Source organism: Alnus glutinosa, chromosome 3 (genome assembly GCF_958979055.1).
Source record: "Alnus glutinosa chromosome 3, dhAlnGlut1.1, whole genome shotgun sequence".
NCBI classification, from domain to species: domain Eukaryota; kingdom Viridiplantae; phylum Streptophyta; class Magnoliopsida; order Fagales; family Betulaceae; genus Alnus; species Alnus glutinosa.
The window spans coordinates 7,359,661-7,380,551 of NC_084888.1; the positions used below are offsets into that span (position 1 = coordinate 7,359,661).

General features: G+C 34.6%; 1 protein-coding gene and 1 long non-coding RNA gene across 3 annotated transcripts; one reads left to right on the forward strand and one right to left on the reverse strand.

Annotated features, from left to right (window-relative positions):
- Positions 1 to 696: 696 nt before the first annotated feature.
- LOC133862794 (uncharacterized) lies at positions 697 to 12,511 on the reverse strand. Its single transcript, XR_009899311.1, has 3 exons — positions 12,315 to 12,511; positions 1,681 to 1,781; positions 697 to 1,089 (listed from the first exon to the last, which is right to left on the reverse strand). It is a non-coding gene; the product is annotated as an uncharacterized LOC133862794 (long non-coding RNA).
- Positions 12,512 to 15,780: 3,269 nt separating this feature from the next.
- Positions 15,781 to 20,359, forward strand: LOC133864230 (NADPH HC-toxin reductase 1-like). Of its 2 annotated transcripts, XM_062300514.1 has the most exons (6): positions 15,789 to 16,274; positions 16,616 to 17,015; positions 18,295 to 18,464; positions 18,545 to 18,757; positions 19,417 to 19,805; positions 19,899 to 20,359. In XM_062300514.1, the coding sequence occupies exons 2-6, from the start codon at positions 16,871 to 16,873 to the stop codon at positions 20,032 to 20,034; spliced, it is 1,053 nt and encodes a 350-aa protein (XP_062156498.1). In that variant the 5' UTR covers positions 15,789 to 16,274; positions 16,616 to 16,870; the 3' UTR covers positions 20,035 to 20,359. The 2 variants fall into 2 exon arrangements, with proteins under 2 accessions (XP_062156499.1, XP_062156498.1); XM_062300515.1 differs by having other exon boundaries at positions 15,781 to 17,015; positions 19,417 to 19,794.
- The last annotated feature ends 532 nt before the right edge of the window (positions 20,360 to 20,891 follow it).

The window sequence follows — 20,891 nt, forward strand, 5'->3', positions numbered from 1 at the left end:
CACGCGATAGTTCTAATTAATTATTAAGTTTTCTAACAAAGATTAATTGAGACTAACAAATTAAGTTTTCTAATTAATTATCAAGTTTTCTAACAAGGAGGACTTTTCCTCCTATTTTTTTAAGTGGAGTTTTATTTTACTATGGCCTTTTTTAAAGGGACCCTTTTCCTCCCCGTGATCCTTTGTTAAAAAAGTAAAATAAAATAAAACTGGCCTTATTCTTGGGACAGTTATGTGTGGACACGATGTGACATCTCTATATTTAACAAGGTGCACTACTTAAAGTTTCCCTTTTTCTTAAAGAATATATATAGAAAGGACAAGAACCTTCAATTTTTTATTTTTATTTTTTTTTAATTTTTTTTAATTTTTTTTATGATGAGGAACCCTTCAAAACAGGACTACTTTGTGTACCCACCCCTATTAGGTAAGTCTCGAAACCATATAAAGCGCCTCTTCCAAATCGGATAATAATTCAGTTTTGCTGGTGGGCTGGTCCTGAAAAATTGTTTGCACTCAAGAGAATTCGAACCTTAAACCTCATGAAATTACTACAAAGACCAAGACCCTTACCAATTTTTTTATTTGTTTATTACAATAATTGTGACCGAGAAAATGAAAAAGAAGTAGGGATATTCGTTCAAATTGTTAATTAGGAAGCCTCTTTTCATTTTTTTGGACATCCTATTTCACTATCAAGTTGTCTCTAGAAAGATTAGTCATCTTTTCCAGTGAAAAATAGACTCTTCTTTTAAAAACGATCATGGGAAATCCTCTATTATTGAGGTCATGTCATATTCGTGCTGATAAGATTAGCTGGGATTTGGCTCATTCTCAAAAAGTTCTTTGGATTTTCAATTAATTACACCCAATTAATAAATCCCTGCCGACGAAAAATATATCAAATGAATCATTTCATCCATGTTTAAAACGCTTATAAAATAGCTTATGTAGCTCAAAATTTTTTTAATAAATTAAATAGTAATGAAGACAAATCCTTGGTGGTTGTGGAGGGCAAGGGACGAACCTCCATGGCCCTCCACTACCATGGAGAGATCTCTGAGGAGGGCCATGCTCGGATCACCATAGCTGTCAATGGGGTCCCTCGGTCATGGAGGGCTATGGGGTCAACCTTCATGGCTGAAGGAACTTATGGAAATAAGATGAATTGGGTTTAACTTATTCTATTTTCATATAACTAGAATGGTGTTACAGTAAAAAAAAAATTTGTTTTTAATCTATAGGGGTTGTAAAAAAAAAAAAAAAAGTTAATAATTAATTTGTATTATCACGTCATTTTAGTTGTATGACAGTCATATATTAATATATTAAATAGTATTTATCGTTTGCAAAAAATGAGAAAATCATATATATATATATATATATATATATATATATATATATATATATATATATATATATATATGCTCAAAACGGGTTTGTCAAAAATGTGAAATTGGATGAAAAGACTTATGAAAATTTTTAAGCAAATTTGGTGTGAAATTTTGGATCTTAAGGATTTCATATTTTTAATGTGACCTAAACAACTAAAAAACAAAATTCTGGATGACAATTAAATACCAAAACATTAGCAATTTTTTTCTAAAAATAATTTGAACTAAAAATATAACAATATATATATAAAAAAAATAAATAAGATTCGAGTTTAGAGTTGGGCACCGGGCAGGCTGTGGAGTGTGGACTACCTCCGCTGTAAAACGCGACAAATGACGTACCCATCAATGAGACGATGATGCTGTGGGGCTGGGGTCATAAGCAATCTACCAAAAGTACAAGTGTTAGATTACGTGTCAAATGTTGATACCTCTCACTTTGAAACCATGTCTAAAAAAGTAGCAGATTCTTTCACCGTTTAAGAACAAAATTACATGGAAAGAAAACCTGTTTACTCAGGATGTATTGTCAATTTTATTTTATTTTTTTATTTTTTTAATTCATGGATTGAAAGAGGGTTACAGGAGAGATGAATCTTTTACGCTTCTGATTCAGATTGAATCACATTTTCTAAGTTACACACTCATAAAAGCGAAAGGCGAGCGAACAACGGAGAATGGAATGAATTTAGAAGAGCCGTCAAGGAGAGAATAGTATCATCATTTCATCTAGAAGATAACTTACACACTAGCTTTCTTTTTGTCTTTCAAGCAAGTTATGATTATTTTACCCTTTTTTTTTTTTTTTGCTTTTTGGTAGGTGACTCAAGTGTACGTTATGGCTTCACAACTTTTGGGGACAAAAACAATGAATAATTATTACCTTTTTTAACCTTATTTTTGCCTTTTCAGTTTCTTATATATACGTAAATACGTGTGTTCGATCTCTTCCTCTTGCCAATTCCATTTTTCACCACCAAAACACGTATTTTGACAACAATAGAAACATCGGTGACCGGAGGTGGTGATGGTTATGTTGGATGTTTTGATATGTTGTTGTTTTTAAGTGTCGTAGCTTTTGCGGACTGATTTGTTGTTGGCTATGACTGTTTGTTGTTTTGCTACTCTAGCTAGTAGCTTGTTTCCAGTCTTCTGGAGCGATTTGTAGACTTTTTGAGTTTGTGCTTTATAAAGCTTTTATTCATCAATATATATATATATATATATATAGAGAAATGATTATTCACCACCTAAATATACAACTTTTCACCACCTTATCTATGTGGCAAAATGGTCCCCTACTTTATTTTATTTTTTAAAAATAAAAAAACTCTAAAATTAGTAGGGGACCACCTTGCCACATAGACAAGGTGGTGAAAAATTGTATGTTTAGGTGGTAGAGAATCATATCTCATATATATATATATATATATATATATTTCTTTTGCCTGATAAACCCGCATCAGACACCACGTGTATTATTCTTTAGTTTTTATTTTATGAGGTAATTATATTTTCTTCCTATCAATTATTAGTCATTATTAACATGCCATTATGAACTGACACCTTGACCAAAAAAGAGTATGAAACTACCATTTTCATACCGTTATCCCCCTTCCGTCAGTCAAATTCATGAAAAGACTCAAATATCCTAACTTAAAATCAAAATTTACATGAAATATCTTCAAAATTAAACAAATAAAAATAAATAAATAAAAGAAAAAAAGAAAGAAAGGAGGTGGCTGCCACCGGCCATCTCTCACGAGCCACACCGAACGATAATTTAATATTCTCTATTAAATTAATGTTTGAATGCGTTTTTGTCTTTAAACAAAATTTAACGTCTAAAAATAGAATATTCCGTCCGATTTAATGAGATTTTCTAAAAGAAAGCGGTTAACGGTATGAAAATGGTAGTTCCATGCTCTCTTTGGTCGAAGTGTCAGTTCGTGATAGCATGTTGACAATGATCGGTAATTGATAGGGAAAATATATTTTTTTGAGAATCGAAAAGAATGATCAACGTTGGATTCTAAACTTAGACCTACCTAATCGTAGAAGTTGGTAATTTTTGTTGAAAATGATCTCCTTTGACAAATCAAGAGTTCATGGGCTTGTTTGAGAACGACTTTTGGACGCGCTTATTACTTTTTACTCCATTCTATTGTTTTCAAAAAGTAAAACACACTTGCACACTCATAAAACAAAGAAAACTAGAGAATATAGAAGGGAATGGGGTCTTTGCCACTACAAATCGAAAAGTAATGAGGAAGAGAGGGAGAGATGAGAATGCGGCCAGAAAACTTTATGGTAGCAACCCAATTTGCCAATAGCGGACACATAAATTTGTATTGCAATTGACATTTCAAAGTTCCCAACAAGAAGAAGCCGAAATTGCGGATAAAATCTTGAAAATGGTGGAGGCAATGCTCCAATCTTGCATGATGGCAGACAATTAAAGAGAATGAGCAACAATCATCGAGTCACATTTCGAATTGAAATGAGATAAACTCAAAGAGATCGCCAAACAAGCTGCCAAGAGAGCAGCCAATGCTTTGCCAAAAATGGGATCACATGGACAATTAATAAGAGAAAACAATGGATATTACAACAAGAAGAATTTTTACAAAAACTTGCTTTGTTGGAAATAATCCTACTGCAAGTCGACTTGAAGTAGTAGTTCCAATTCGGGTCCAATAAGGACTTTTTTAAGAATCTGATCAACAGTTCAACTCTCAGTTGAATGGGGATAGGACTCTCATACCAATTCAAACACCAGGCACTCCTAGTTCAAGTGAGAGTAGTAAACCCAATTCAAGTTTGATTCCACATTTTTGCCAATAAATATGCCTATACCCTAAGTATACATGAGAGCCTTATTATTTTATACATTGAGCATACTTTTCTCTCAGAAGCTAATTTAGGCATCGGAGCGAGACCTCCGGAAGGGGCTTTTAATTTTAGTTATTTTGCAGTATTCTTGGGAAGTATGAAGAACATTGAAGAACATGCAGCTCACACCGTACTAAAAACTATACCAACAGTTTGGCGCCGTCTGTGGGAACGATTATTCGTTTCTCACACAAAAAAGAAGATCCGTTATGGTGATGAACACACGTTCCGGAAGCCAGATCAACCGAGATGCTAGAGTCTGAGTGGAGCCAGTTATTCAGAACAATCCATAGCCTCTACCATTCCCTCCCCCAAGCGGTAGAGATCAGGATCGTATAACAGTGTTGGAAGCCCAAATCGAAGCCTTAACATAGCAGAATGCAAAATTGCTGCACAGGAGTCCGAGATAGTCCCATCCCGAGGAGAACCGGGACGGGCATGAAGAAGAAGATCGTAACAACAATACCAATGTTCAGAGGGAGAATCGTCCGGAGGACAACCATCAAGGAGATGGTTCCCGGGAAGACAATCACCGGGAACAAAGGAGTAGAAGGACCGACGGGAGAATGCAGGAAATTTGAGCAAAGTTATTGTTGAGTTGGAAAGAAGGTGCAAGTACATGGAGATGGAAAGGAAGGACAAAAGTAGATCCGTAGTGGTGGACAAGCTCTTAATGGGTACAAACTCACCTTTCACCAGATGGGTAGCAGACTATTGGCTACCCGATAAGTTTAAGATACCTCAAATCCTAAGTTATACCTCAAATCCTAAGTTATGCTGGAGAGCTCTTAATGCATTATATTGTCTTTCTTCCATTCATTTACGTTACGTGAGTATAAATGGGCCCTCACCATCTGCCTAAATTGACCAAACGGGAATAATAATAAAAAAAAGAAAAAAAAAAAAGAAAAAAAAAAAGAGACAATATTAGGGCCTGTTTGGTAATCCTTTTGGAGAGTTTTTTTTTTTTTTTTTTTTTTTGAATAGGAATAAGATGTGACTGATGTGATATAAAGTTTAAAAAAAAATTGATTTTTTTTTTTTTAATGAAAAAGTGAAAAAAGTTTTGTTTTGTAGTAGATTTTTTATTTGAATAGTAATAAAAAATAATTGATGTGATATAAAAAGTAAAAAAAGTTTGACTGTTTTGATATATATATATTAAAGAAGTGAAAAAAAAAAAAGAAGAAGAAGAGGGACGAGGGTGGGGGTTTATCAAACAAGGCCAAGATCTTTAAAGGCCACAAAGAAACAATTGTGGCCGACAATTCCACTCTTGGCTATTAGTGATCTCTTTTTAGGAGTTTTTTATTTCTAAAGAAAATTCCAACAAAAAAAATCAAATATAAGAAAAATTATTAAATTAATCCCTACCGTATGTAAGGGTGAGTACAAGGGGAATCAGTGGCGGTAGGAGGTTTTCTGCCTACCACCTTGCTGCTGTTGATGAAGTCAGTAATTCATCTCAACAACAGTGATTTTGTTTGTTAACGTCACTGCCCAGTCGGTAGGCGATGACAGTCGATAATCGGTTAATGAACCCAACCAGAAAACAAAGCAAAAAGAGATAACTAATCCCAAAACAAAACCATCGAGGTAGAGAAAGATAAGTTTAAGAGAGAGAGAGAGAGAGAGAGAGAGAGAGAGAACTAGAAAAAGAATGAAATTGCTTATGGTTTGCTTTGGGTATCCATCAGAAAATCCAAATCTATCCCCAATTGTTTATAGTCATTAAAGTTCCCCCAACACTAGAGAGATAGAGAAAGATAAGCTTCAGAGAGAGAGAGAGAACTCTTGGAAAAGAAAGATAAGCTTGTACACTAGAATATCAAAGTTTTATTTTTTTTATTAAACCCGTGGAGAGAGAACCAATGTCTTACATGTGGAAAACTAAAAATTAAAAGCATTTTTTTTCTTTTTGTATGGGAAATGATACGTTGCTTTCTTCTAAAAAATATTGTTCTATCTCTATTTTATATTGCATCAAATTTTTTTGGATGCTCGTAATTCAATGAAATTATGTAAAAAAGTAGTTTTAGACCAAGAACTACCCATTTATGTTGTACAACTCCCCACCTCTTCATCATTTGACGACATATACCCACTTCCAACATTTCTAGAACCATGAGCATATAGTGATCATATAACCGACCCAAGACATCCTTCAATTGAGAAACAATTCTTTTTGCTTTCTCAATCCAAAAATTAAGACCAAACTAAAATTTTAAAACATTCATCATATAATGTGAATCAAGCAAAGTAGCCGCAAACAACAACAGGTTAATCTTCACGACATTTCCCCAATACTTATCATATTTCACTTTCATTATTTTCACCATGGTACTCAACAAAACGCTACTTTCAAAATACTCTATCAAACATGAATGAACATGACACAGTACGTCGAATTAGATGTTGGAAGTCAAATACATGGAACTATATATCTTCACTGGAACATCATAAACCACTTGCAATAATTTAATAAAAGAGATGTACATTATACCAATCATTATCCGTTGAAGACCCCATGTACCCATTTCTTTTTGCACAATCCTCGAACAAATAATTTAAAAAATAACACGGTATAAGTAGAGTTCCATCTACTAGGAACATCAACTGTCAATGAAGCATTGCGCCGAACTTTTTTTCTTTCCGCATAAGACTTACAGAGGGCCAATCTTTGAAGGGAAAACTTCACATACTTCACCATATTTCAGATCTTTATGATTGAATCGCAACATACTTCGAACCCTCATGCACAATTAGATTAAGAATAGGTGCAGAGCACATCACATGGCTAAACTCATGACGGCAAACAACTTCCTTGTTGGCCACAATTCGTTTTTTAAACCATTCAATTGCACTATCATTAGCACTTGCATTTTCAATTGTCAACGTTCTATCAATTGCCCATTCAACCAAACACACCTCTAAATCTCTCGCAATTCCCTTATGATCCGACACTTGACGAAATGTCAATATTCTTTTGTGATATGTTCGATTAGGATCAATAAAATGTCCAATGATAGACAGATAATTCATATTTTGAATTGAAGACCACGTGTTGATGGTCAAACAAACTCTTTGACCAATCATAAAAAATGTGTTCTTATCCTTCATATACAGCTTGACACAATACTTTACCATTGTATAGAGAGAAGCACCCTTAAATTGAGGCTCAAGAACTCTAAGCAATTTCTAAAATCCCTTCCTCTCTAAAGTCATAAAAGATATTTCATCAACATTAATAATTTCGCAAAGTGTTTTCTTAATAACTTCCTCAAAATACTTGGCAATCATGAGGTTGTTAACACTACCACCCTACCCTGCCCAGCTCCAAAAGTAAACTTAGATTAAGAACTATCATTTTTAGCTTTTAGGTTCCTATACTTTTGGAATGCGTTCACGTGATACAATATGGATGAGGTGCCATTTTTTGTGACATTTATATGGAGTCCCACAATAGTTACAATGTGTCACAAGATCATCATCAAGAGCACTTTTATCCCTAGTGAAAGGGTCCCATGTTGTGGATTTGTTTGAAACATTTATATTTCACTAGGAATAAAAATACTCCAGATGGTGATCATGTGGCACATTGTAACTATGGTGAGGTTCCCAATAAATGTGACCCAAAAAACAATGGCACCCTCATCCATGTTGTATTATTTGAATGCATGCCAAACGTACTTGAGCCTAAAAGTTAAATAGGATAGGTTTCAATCTAAGTTTACTTTTGAAGCCGAGCAGGGTGTAGTGATAGCAACCTCATGATTGCCAAGTATTCTATGAAAGTTATTAGTGAGACACTTTACGAAATGATTATTGTTAATGAAATGCCTTTTATGACTGTGGAGGGAAATGGATTTTAGAAATTGCTTAGGTTCTTTAGCCTCGATTTAAAGTTCTTTCTCGCTATACATTGATAAGTATTGTGTCAAGTTGTACATGAGGGATAGGAACATATTTTCTACGACTGATCAAAGGGTTTGTTTTACCATTAACACGTGGACTTCTATTCAAAATATGAATCATATATGTGTTATTAGACATATCATTGATCCTAATTGGATATAGCACAAAAGAATATTGGCATTTAGTCAAATGTCCAATCATAAGGGGCAAAAAATTGCGAAGGAATAAGATGAGTGTTTGGTTAAATGGGGGATTGATAGGATTTTGACAATATTAGTTAACAATGCAAGTGCCAACAATAGTGCAATTGAATGGTTTAAAAAAAGAACTGTGGCTAATAAGGAAGTTGTTTGTCGTCATGAGTTTATTCATGTGAGGTGTTTTGCATATATTCTTAATCTAATTGTGCAAGAGAGTATGAAAGATGTTGATGATTCAATCATAAAGATTCAAAATATGGTGAAGTATGTGAAGTCTTCCCCCACAAAGAATGGTCTTCTTTAAGCCTTGTGCGAAAATAAAAAAGGTTGGGTGCAATACTTCATTGACACTTGATGTTCCCACTAGATAGAACTCTACTTATACTATGTTGAAGGTGGTAGAGAAGCACTAAAGGGCCTTTGAACTTATGCTAGACGAACATGGGTATTTTTTAAACTATTTGTTTGATGAGTTGTAGGAAGAAAGGTATACTTGAGATCTCCTATTAAGTTCTTGCAAGTGTTTTATGACATCACAATGAAGATATATGGTTCCTTATATTCAAATTTCAACTTGATGTTCTCACTAGATGGAACTCTACTTATACTATGTTGGAAGTGGTAGAGAAGCACTAAAAGACCTTTGAACTTATGCCAGACGAATATGGGTATTTTTTTAAACTATTTGTTTGATGAGTTGTAAGAAGAAAGGTGTACTTGAGATATCCGATTAAGTTCTTGCAAGTGTTTTATGACGTCACAATGAAGATATATGGTTCCTTATATTCAAATTTCAACTTCTTTTTTTGACATACTCCGTTCATTTCATTCATGTTTGACAAAGTGTTCTGAAAGTATAGATCTTTTTTTGGGTACCATGGCGAACATCATGAAAGTAAAATATTATAAGTATTGGAGAGACGTTGAGAAGATTAACTTGTTGTTGATGGCTACTTTGCTTGATCCACGTTACAAGATTGATGAATTGAAATTTTGGTTCCAACTTAATTTTGGGATTGAGAAAGTATAAATGATTGTCTCTCAATTGAAGGATGTCTGGGGTAGGTTATATAAGCACTATGTTCAAGGTTCTAGAAATGTTGGAAGTGGCTCTATATCGTCAAATGATGAAGAGATGCGGAGTTGTACAACATCAGTGGGTTGTTCTAGGTCAAGAAATTTGATGCAATGTAAGACAGAAATAAAACAATATTTTTTTAGAGGATATTGAGGCATAAGTGAAAATTTTGATATTTTAATATGGTGGGGTAAATTCGACAAAGCTTTTGATCCTCGCTAAGATAACGCAAGATGTATTGGCAATTCCATTTTTCACTGGAGGTCAGGTGATATATCATTTTCGAAGTTTTTTTGCTCCGAAAACAAGGACGGTTCTTGTATGTACTTAGAATTGGTTGAGATTTTCTCCCACTAGTACCGCGCATGAGTCATACTTGTCTAATGTTGAAGATGAAGAGAGCTACAGGCTTGACTTAGGTAATAGTAGCAAAACAAATTTCATATTTTGTTAATTGTTTTAATTATTTGATTGTTTTGGTTTTACTATTTCTTTAAAAAATTTCGTATGGTAGAAATTGTGTCCAATTCCATCACATAGGACACGGATTAAAGTTTGAGGGATGAACTTTGTTGAAAGATGTTTCTTTGTTACTTTTCGGTAAATTTTAGTTTTTTAGGTTTTTTTGGCATTTTATTGTTTTCTTACTTGATATTTAGTTGTTTGTGGTCTTTTTTGATTGATCACTATACTTATGTTTTGATTTATTTGGTTATTGAAGGGATCAAATGGAAGGAATTGAATGATGTATTTAGTTTTAGGTTTTCCTTGTGTAATCTTATTATCTATTTACTGTTTAATTAGCTTGTGTTAGATTTCTTGTTTAATTTCTAATTTGGTTTGTAAAATATTAATTTACTCTTTATTTAATTGTTTTATTGAAGTCTGGTATGGACAGTGAATTATGGACAATGAAGTTATGTTTGATTGCTATTTAGTACTTTAAAATGTGTTTGTGCTTTGAATCAAATAAGAGTTACCATACAACTATGTCGTTTTAAAAGGTCCTCACATAATCGCAAGCAAGTTACTAATAAACAAATCCCAAGTACCAACTAAAGCCCCTACAAAGCATTAAAGAAAAAGCAACTTATCATTTCCCATTAAAAAAAAAAAAAAAAAAAAAAAAAAAAAAAAAAAAAAAAAAACCAACCTAAAAGAAGAATTGCATTTCAGTTTTCCATTGGTAAGACACGTGTTCTCTCACCATAGGTTCAATCAAGAAAAGAAAGAAGATAAATAATGTGAGCCTTACCGACTAATGTGGAGATTATTCATTCGAGTGAATCAAAATAATTAATAAAAATAAATGTTACCGATACCAATGAATAAGTTTCATATCATCTTAATAAAAAAAAATTTAGTACCTCTAGTATTTCTCAAGAAAGAATTGTTTTTCATTTTCAATTTTTCTCGGGTAAGACACAGGTTCAATGATTATTATTTTTATTATTTTTTAATTTTTCAAATTTTAGTGTGCAAACTTATCTTTCTTTTGCATAGGTTCCCTCTCTAAAGCTTATCTTTCTTTGGTTCTCTCTATGAAGCTGATATTTCTCTAACCGATTACCACGCGACTGTCACTGCCTATTGACTTTGTGGTGACGATAACGGATAAATCACTGTTATCGGGATGAACTCGGTGAAATTATCAACTTCACCAACAACGGCGGGGCGGTAGGCAAAGACCTCCTACCCCCACTGATTTTTCCGATACCTACCCCCTATATAGGGTTATACGTACTAAATAACATTACTAATTTACTATTATCATATAGATTTGCCACGCTTACAGAAAACATCAATAAGCCCAATAAAATGTCCACACATATACATAATGTAAATAGGAGAAACTACATTTACTCGTTATTATCATAACTTTTGCAATATCTCCCTAGTGTTTCAATTTTTGCAATGTGCCCCTCTCCTCCAAAAGATATAAAAAAAAAAATAATAAAAAATTATTATTTGGGTTTCAATGTTTCAAAATAAATAAATCTCCAATTGGGGTTGTAATGTCCCAATTATGTGACTCAAAACAATAAAAATACCCTCTATAAGATAAACAATTCACAAAAAAAAAAATTATGCATTTTTTTTAATATTATAAAAGGATATTTTTGTTATTTTGAGTCGTGAAAGGGAGACATTGCAATCCCAATAATAAATTAGAGGGACATTGCAAAAATTAAAACATTGAAATGAAAGACAATGTAACAACTAACAATGATGATAGTAAGAGGGAGTAAAATTAAAGTAGTTAACCCTCAAAGAAAACTATGTTATCTCGTTATATCTATGGTAATTAAAACAAAAAGCATCATGATAGTTTAGATCTAAAGAAAAAATTTAGTCTATGATCAGATTTACAAATTTTTAAAATGAGATATATATATATATATATATATATATATATATATATATATATATATATATATATATAGAGAGAGAGAGAGAGAGAGAGAGAGAGAGAGAGAGAGAGAGAGAATAAAATCACAAAGAAGATATCAATGAGCTAATTAGGACCGTCGAGATTATGGTAAAGATAAATAAATTACCATAAAACATATTCAAGTCGGTGTTTCTTCGTCTTAATTCTTTCGTTTGATAAGCCAAGCAGTTGTCATTAACAGATAGATTGAAGTTGTTTTTCAAGTAAATAAATTTTTGTTTGGTAATTGAATGTCTTCTCAATTTGGTTTGTTAGGCGAGAGGAATCCGATATCAAACAGAAATCCTCGTATTACAGTTATTGTTAATATATATCGCATGTAACATGTTGACATCGATTAAATGCTCAAATTAATAGCTGAAGAACAAGGAAAGTATCATTACCTTTTGAAACTTGGAGTGGGCCGCCACAAAGAGATCGAGGGTCTTGGAGTTCTTGATTTTTCTTCTTCTAATAAAACAATACATTCTAATTAAGGTTTTTGAGGCTAGGGATGGGCAGCTATGGCTTAGAGAGATTTTCTTTTTCTTTTCTTTTTTCTTTTCTTTTTTTTTTTGTTTCTTTTTCTTAATTTTTGAGAGTGAGAATGTGACGGAAAACAATGGGTAGCGGATTAATAGAAGGATTAAATAACTAGGGTTTACCTTCTTTTTTTAAAAAAAAAAAAAAAAAAATTAAGCTTTCAATTAGGTTTATGATTTAATTAGCAAAAGACACTAATTTATTTATTTATTTTTAACCCGGGTGGCGGTTAGGGTTTGGTTTGGGTTTCTAGAAACTTAATTTTAAATTTTGGAATTTCTCTTAATTAATAATTTCAAGAAATTAGATTTTTAACCCAAAGTTTGAAAAAGACCCTTTTTAAGCCCAATTTTAAAAATCTACCCTTCTAACTTAGATACAATCACCCCAACCCACTCTCAAAGCCCTCACTTGGACCCACCGTAAGCACAAAAGCCCATTTACCAACATAAAAAGTCTTCCAAAAATCAAAACTTTTCAAATTAGAAAAAACCCTAAGGGAATGTTTGGGTAACTCATGTTTTTTTTTTTTATTAGATTTTATTATTTTTAGAAAACATGTTTGGGTTGATTTTTCAAATTCAAATTATAATCAAGTTTTATTTAATTTTTTTCAAATTTGTCTCAGGTTCTCTAAACCATCAAACCATAATTTTAAAAAATAATTTTTTCGGTATTCGCAATTTTAAATATAGTAAATAATAGTAGAATACAAACAAAAAAAATTGCACACCCAAACGACCCCTAAAATTTTCTATGACCCCATATTATATATTTCTAGCACTATTCTAAAACATCTATCTATACCTTATCTTGCCATCTCTAAAATTTTAAACTACAAAAAAAAAAAAAAAAAAAATTGATGATTGAGCATTCAGGTTATTAGGGCATGTTTGTGTAACACATTTATTTATTTATTTTAAAAATATATATATTTTATTATTTTTGAAATAAATATTTGGGCTGTTTTGGTAAATTTGATCAAATTCTACTCAAATTTTATTCAATTTTATTCAATTTTGTCTCAAGTTTTCTAAACCATCCAAATATAATTTTAAAAAATAAATTTTTTCGGTATTCACACTTTTAAATATAGTAAAATATAATAAAAAAAATCACACACCCAAATGTGCCTATATTCTATATTAATTCTATTCTATTGCGGTGATTGTTAGGACTGCCTTGTTTGTGTACTTTTTTATTATTTTAATGTAATCTTATCTTAATTAAAAAATAATGATCGAATCTTTATGCCAATTAAACTATAACGTGGACCATCTTAAGGAATTCATTTATCTAATCGAGAGTGACAACTGTTTGTCTTGAACTGATTTGCCATCGGACCTGCATTTTTCTTTGATGATACTCGAGATATACCTACTAATAAAAAGGAGCTTAAGAATATATATCTCATAATCTAGTTGGCCGTAACCAACAGTACTATCTAAATACATTGTATATATTGGCATTCTTGTGTTCTTGTCTATACGTGATTACAATTTGAAAGAGATTCCATGATCATACGCAAATTAACCCTATCAATTTGGTTCTACAAGCAACACCAAGAACATTCAAATGTTACCTTAAAGAGCATTCTCAACAGCTTATTTATAGTTCATTTTCTCTTCACTATAAAGAAAAATTACAAAAAAAATGTCGAAAAAGTTACAAAAAACCATTAACAGTAGATGCTTTATCGTTAAGTATTAGGAATGCTACAGTTCTACCCAATGTGTAGAGAACTAAAAGTGCTTCCCTATCCATTATTTTAAAATAAATATTTCACTTTCTTCTCTCATCTTTTTGCCTTTTATTGAGGATTGTGTTGAAATTTTGTGAAAAAAAGAAAAGAAAATGTGAGGATAGGTAGAAATTTATAAATGTAAAGAAAGAATATTTAATTGATATATGGAAAGATAAAGGAAGCTATTACATGTGGAGTGTATTTATATAGAGAAGCAAAATGTAGTTTTGTTTCTTAAACTATGAGAAAATCAAAGGAAAACTGTTGTAAATGCTAATGGCTTGGCAACTATTCTTTGAGGATATATATCATGGGTGGGTTAGCCCGAGGAAACATTCCTTTTCCACCGCCAAGTGGTAGCTCTGAGCTCATGCTACGCGGGGAATGATTAAATGGGGCAGACCCCCATGGTGGTCAGACACCCCAAACCCAATTGGACAAACATTCCTCTTGGATATGGGCTAGGGAGTAAGCCTCGACTAGGGATTTGGGGTTGAACATCCGGACAGGTAGTTGGATTTCATCATTTAACCCCCCCAAGAAAACAGCTGAGCTTATGCTCATCAGGTAGACGGTGTACCTTGAGAGCCAAAATGTCAAACTGTTTCTTGTAATCTTCCAAGGGACCCTCTTGCTTCAACTTGGAAAGAGTTTCATGGGGTCATCGTAGGGACCCTAGCCAAACCTGATCTAAATAGCTCGGGTGAAATCCGTCCAAGACGAGATCTCATTGCTGGCCTTGAGCTCCTGGAACCAAACCAGGGCTTTTCCATCCATGTGGAAGGCGAAAATTGAGAGTCGTTGAGTGTCCGGTGTGCAATACATTTCAAAGAATTGCTCAGCCCGACGACACCAAGTTTCAGGATCTTCCCCATCGAAACGCGGGAATTCCAGCCTAACGGTCTTGGGTTTGAGGCCCTCCCCGGCATGGGAACTTTCCGGAAAGGAATGGGACTCATCGCCCAAGCTGACTGGGGGCGGGTTAGGGAGAGGTGGCTCAGAATGTTGAAGGGTATGTTTGTTTGGGGAGTGGGTTTCCATGTGGGTTTCAGTGTTTGGGATAGGTTGTTTTTCTGGATTTCTGGGGCGGTCATTCATAAGGAGCTGCACCATCTGTGTTAGGCGATCCATGGCCTCCCGGGTGCTCTGAATTTCAGCCCGAGTAGCCATCTCAGCTTGTAGGCTTGTAACTTGCCCCTGAAGCTGAGCCAACTGCTGGGAATCTTTAGCCATTGCAGCAGAACATGTTTTCATAGACTGGGATCGGGGGCTCTGATACCAAATTAGGGCAAGTTAGATATAATTCTGGGGTATTAAGGGAAATTAATGGAGGAATACTGGTAGTAGTATTAATGACAATGGAGAATAACTGTAAATGACAGAATTCGAGGTGCCACCCTCCAGAAGACAAAAGCAGCAAATGCCCAAAAGATAACCCTAATAATCTAGTGGCTTTATATTTATAGCCCCATACAATTAGGCCTATTAATTCTTAGATAATAATAGACCCACTCCAGGCCAACAAGCTGACCCTTAATTACTAAGTATGGTGGCCCAGATATGCTCTCCTAGACGCACCGTTTTGGGACAGCATTAGTGACTCTGGCTGGAACGCAACTCGCTAGCTAATCACCATTCCTTCTTCGTCTCCTTGCACTGTGACATCTTCCATCTCTTCCTTGGCGCCCCGTTTCCTTTCTTTTTCCTTTTCCTTTTCTGTGACCCGCCGGTGATGACGGTGCCTTGGAGAGGGGTTTTGTAAAGAGGTGAACACGAAGCTGGAAACGGAGTTTGAAGCGAGGCGAGGAGATCGAACCTGAGAATAGGAATCGAAGAAAATTCGAGGCTCTGATGGTAAGAAAAGGGTCCTAGGGTTTATAAGGTGCTACGATCCGCCATTTGAAGCGCTTGGTGGAAATGGGTCTGAATGGGAAATAGGTTTGAAGCGCTTCCCGGTAACTATTGTTCATCTGGTCCCCGGCTTCTTGATCTGCTGCCCTGCTGGGCTCAATCTCTGTTCTGATGCACACGTGTGCATCTGATTGATTTTACACATTTTTTGTGCTTTCTGTTTCAGGTGCTCCCTAGGTTCCCTTTATATCTTTGATCTTAGATTTGTTCTCAGATTTGGGGCTCTTTGTATTTGGATTGGGATCTTCCTCTCTCGTAGTACACTACTCCCTATGATAATAACATTTCTTTCTGGGATAACAACTACTACAAAAAGAACAGAAAGATATAGGCTACGAGCATCAATGAAAAGAAATGGGTCTGACTGGGAGAGTGAAGCTTTTTAATTTTGATCGGAAATGGGTTCGATATGAAAGATGTTTTTCTGTTGATTCTTTGTTTAATTTTGGTTTTTGTTTGGTTTCTGTTTGTTGATTCATGTTTTTCTGGTTGGTTTCTGAGAGAAAGATGGGTTTGTTCGTGATGGAGTGGATTGGGAATAAGATAAAGAGGAGGGGTTGTTAAAGCGGTATGAAGAGCTTGATACGGATGCAGGCAGAAAACCCCACCAAATGTAATCTTTGTGTGGCAAGTACCGTCGGCCTTAGACATGTCACATGCGATAATAGGATAATGGTAACTAATATTAGCCACAACTCACACACGCATGCGCGAGCCTGGTCTATCATATAGTCATATACATAAGACGAAGTTTGGTTGTGAATGGAAAAGCACGGGGATCGAGTTGCAATGGAGAAGAATAGCTGCAAGGTATGTGTTACGGGAGGTGCAGGCTTCATTGGCTCTTCGCTAGTAAAGAAGCTTTTGCACAAAGGATATACTGTTCATGCCACACTGAGGAACTTAGGTGATCTCTTGCTCGGTTTTTTCTTTTTCTTTTTTAGAAAACTTTACTTATTACTCCATCTTGATCTTTCATCATTTTTAAAATCATATACTTAAAGTTTAAAAAGTGTTAATTTACTATATTTTTCTTTCAACTTTTTTTAATTTCATTAATCCATTAGGATGTTTTGTTAAATTCTATCAAAATTTTTAAAATGCTCTTATTTTAGAAATTTTGACACCCCTCCGTTAGAATTTAACAGAAAATTCTAACGAACGGATAAAATTGAAAAAAATTGAAAGATGAATACACTATATTGATACTTTTAAAAGAAAGCTTATGAATATGATTGTGTTATGATCCTAAATAATTGATAGTAATAATATAGCACTTCGAGGGGCTAATCCTCCACACGCATAAGCACACAGCTATATGGTTAGACTCCAAATCGTGATCTTCTCATTAATGCCCAGGTTTGTTAAATACAAGGAATAACATAACTGCTACTGAGAGTGGGCTGCTCTCCACTACTTACTACTGCCCATTAACTCATAACCGTCCCAACGTCTACTAACTGACCCACTACATTACTGACTAACTAACCCACTACATTACTAGGCATGTAGCCCACAGCCACGTTCCAGTAGAATATGGAATTCTTTAGGGAATTAAACACAACACACAACTGACCCACTAATCCCACTAAACCGACCACATTTACAAGCATAACCTCTAGCTGGTGTGCATGCTCCTATCTGGTGCCCCAAGGAGAAAACACGTGGCAAACATCCATGGTCCTTTGAGCCCTGGTATCAAGCAACCCTATTTGAAGCATGCTCCTCTCCTCAGTTCAGTAGGGCACATAACAGATTGTAAAAGTAATAAAAAACAGGATTGTGGTAGGAGGTTTTTTGTTTTAGGGTATGTCTCTTAGGGTGCGTTTGGGATTGCGATTTCGTAGACAATAAGTGCGATTTTAAACCAAATCGCAGAACATAGATCGTTTGGGAACTGCGTTTTTAAAAATTGCGATTTGAAAACGTAGAAAATCTACTTTTTCAAATCGCAGATAAGATGGTGCTTTTTTGAAAACGCAGAATTTTAAAAGATAAATTCGCGATTTTAAAGGCTAAACCGTGATTTTGCCAAACGCTTAACTGCGTTTTTAAAAATCACTTTTTTCAAATCGCACATTTTAAAATCGTTATTTTAAATCGCACTTTTTGAAATCGAAAACCCAAACGGACCCTTACTCTTTCTGAACAAAGATATAATATATGCCATGGTGCATCTATAATAGATGATAGGTCCAAGGTAGGCCTTCTAAAGAGCTTTCCTGAGGCAGACAAAAGATTAGTGTTGTTTGAAGCTGACATTTACGATCCTGATGCGTTTGAGCATGCAATAAAAGGCTGTGAATTTGTTTTCCATGTTGCAACTCCCTTGCAACACAACAAGGGCTCTGATCAGGTTAATTTGTCACTTCACTTATTTATTTTCGACATAAATTTTAATTTTATCTGAGATATCAATGTAACTGGCCGGAACAGTACAGAAACATAACTGAAGCCGCGATTGCTGGGGCAAAGAGCATTGCAATGTGTTGTGGTAGAGCAGGAACAGTTAGGCGACTAATCTACACAGCCTCTGTGGTTTCCGCATCTCCTCTGAAACATGATGGAAGTGGTTTCAAAGACTTGATGGATGAAACATGTTGGACGCCTCTGAATCTTTCATTTGCTTACTGTAATGATTCACTAAAGGTACTTTCCTACCATTAAGTTATAGCAGTTCTGCTCTGGGGATTGTGTAGTTTCAATCTGTGGGTAATTATATTATTATAGAACCATATCATATATTCTAACAGATTTTTTGTTCCGCTTAATGATAGTATTTTCGGATGACATGCAGATTTTTTAGCCCTTCTCTGGTTTGTCGTTGTATTATATATATATATATGAACATTTACATCTCTTTCATGGTACAATGTATTAAGAGGATAAATCAGACATGCAAAAGGATCCTCAAATCAAGGCACAAAATCCTCCAACATCAGCTCTCTCTCACGGCAGCTTCTCCCCTTTATTTCTGCAGAATCTTCTCCTTGTTTTACTCTCCAATGTCTCCTGATTTCCAGCATATTTCATTCCATGTTTTATGGGATATTGTTCCCTTTACATCTCTATATATTATTCCTCTTGTAACTGAAGAATGTATTGAGAATCAGTAAAGATGTAGCTCTTGAGTTTACTTGTGTTCTTCTTTGTTTTCTGCCTTCCCTTTGTTTTCTAACACAATGATCTTAGTGTCATAACCATTGGCAATAACATTAATTTGCTGTCTGTGCAAGAGAAGATAACGAAGGAAATCCAGAGATCGATGCTCATATTTCTGATACAATTATATTAATATTATATTACAGGACTATACAGATTCGAAGACAATGGCAGAGAAAGAGATCCTGAGGTATGGTGACAACAATAACGGTGATGGATCATTGGAGGTGGTATCCCTGCCCTGTGGCCTTGTGGGAGGGAATACACTCTTATCATCCATACCCAGTAGCACGGCTATACTTATCTCCCAGCTTACCAACATGGCCAATGAGCAGCGAACGCTAAATATTTTGGAGGAACTTCTCGGAAAGATTCCAGTCGTGCATATTGATGATGTCTGTGAAGCCCATATCTTCTGTATGGAGAAGGATTCAATCAATGGTAGATTCTTGTGTGGAAGCTCTTATGTTTCATCCCCAGAAATAGCCAATCACTGTCGACAACATTACCCAGATCAGTTTCATGTAATGCAAGAGTAAGCTCCTCTCTATGAGTTTCAAAAGTGAGAGTTTTAGGAAGCTTTCTTTTAGCATCTAGAATTCTAAGTTATTTTGATATTGGGTTTCAGGTATTTGGATAGGCCGGAAAGGAAAATCGAGTGGGGTTCCAAAAAGCTTATTGAGAAAGGTTTTGTATACAAATGTGATTTGAAGATGATAATAGATGAAAGCATCGAGTCTGCAAGGAGGTTGGGCTATCTCTAGTGGTAACTTGCTTTGCCCTACATGAGGAGAAACAAAGGGAGGCCTTTGACTAAATGCCAATGGCCCTCCTATATATCCAATATCATGGAAAGGTCCACTCCATTGAGTGGGCTTGGAACCTGTTGTTGGCTAGCTAGTTAAGTAGAGTATGTGCTGTGTTAATTAAATACTCTTGGGCTATATACTATTTATGTTAATTACATCTCTTTGTCACTTGCTGTAATTAATCAAGTTGATTTGTTGAACCTGTTGCTTGCTGCATAGAGAAACAACTCTGGATGTTTAAGAAGATTGAGGTGATAATGTTGAAACTGATCTTTAGAAAGTTTTTTGTATTCCTTAAGCCAAAAGTGGGTTAAATATCTCTAAGTGTTGAGTATATGTACACGTGTTAATATAGAAAGGCTTGAGACTCACATTGGAAAGATATCATAAATGTTAGTGATGAATATAAAATAGTTGGGCAGGCCAAACTCTTAAGCTTAATCTGTTGGGTTGAGTGGTGTCTCAACATATTATATTATGAGCTTAGTAAAAGACTCCTCAAAATATCCGTCTTCGTAACATGTAGTACGCATGTTACGGATGTGGCCTGATTAGGCAACTTTACAATGCAATGTCAACTAGAGACGGTCAAATATACAAAATAGTAAAGGAAAGAAAAGATTGGTTCATAGTTGTAAATCTTGAATCATTATTCATAGGAATGACAACTTCTTTGTTCGATCAAACTCTCCCTCAAAAGATGTTAGCAATTGATGGACCGATAATTTTTGTAAGTACAAACTGTATGTAATTTGATTCACTACTAAAAAAAATGGGATTTCTGGACGGTTTAAATAGGAAAAAAAAAAGTC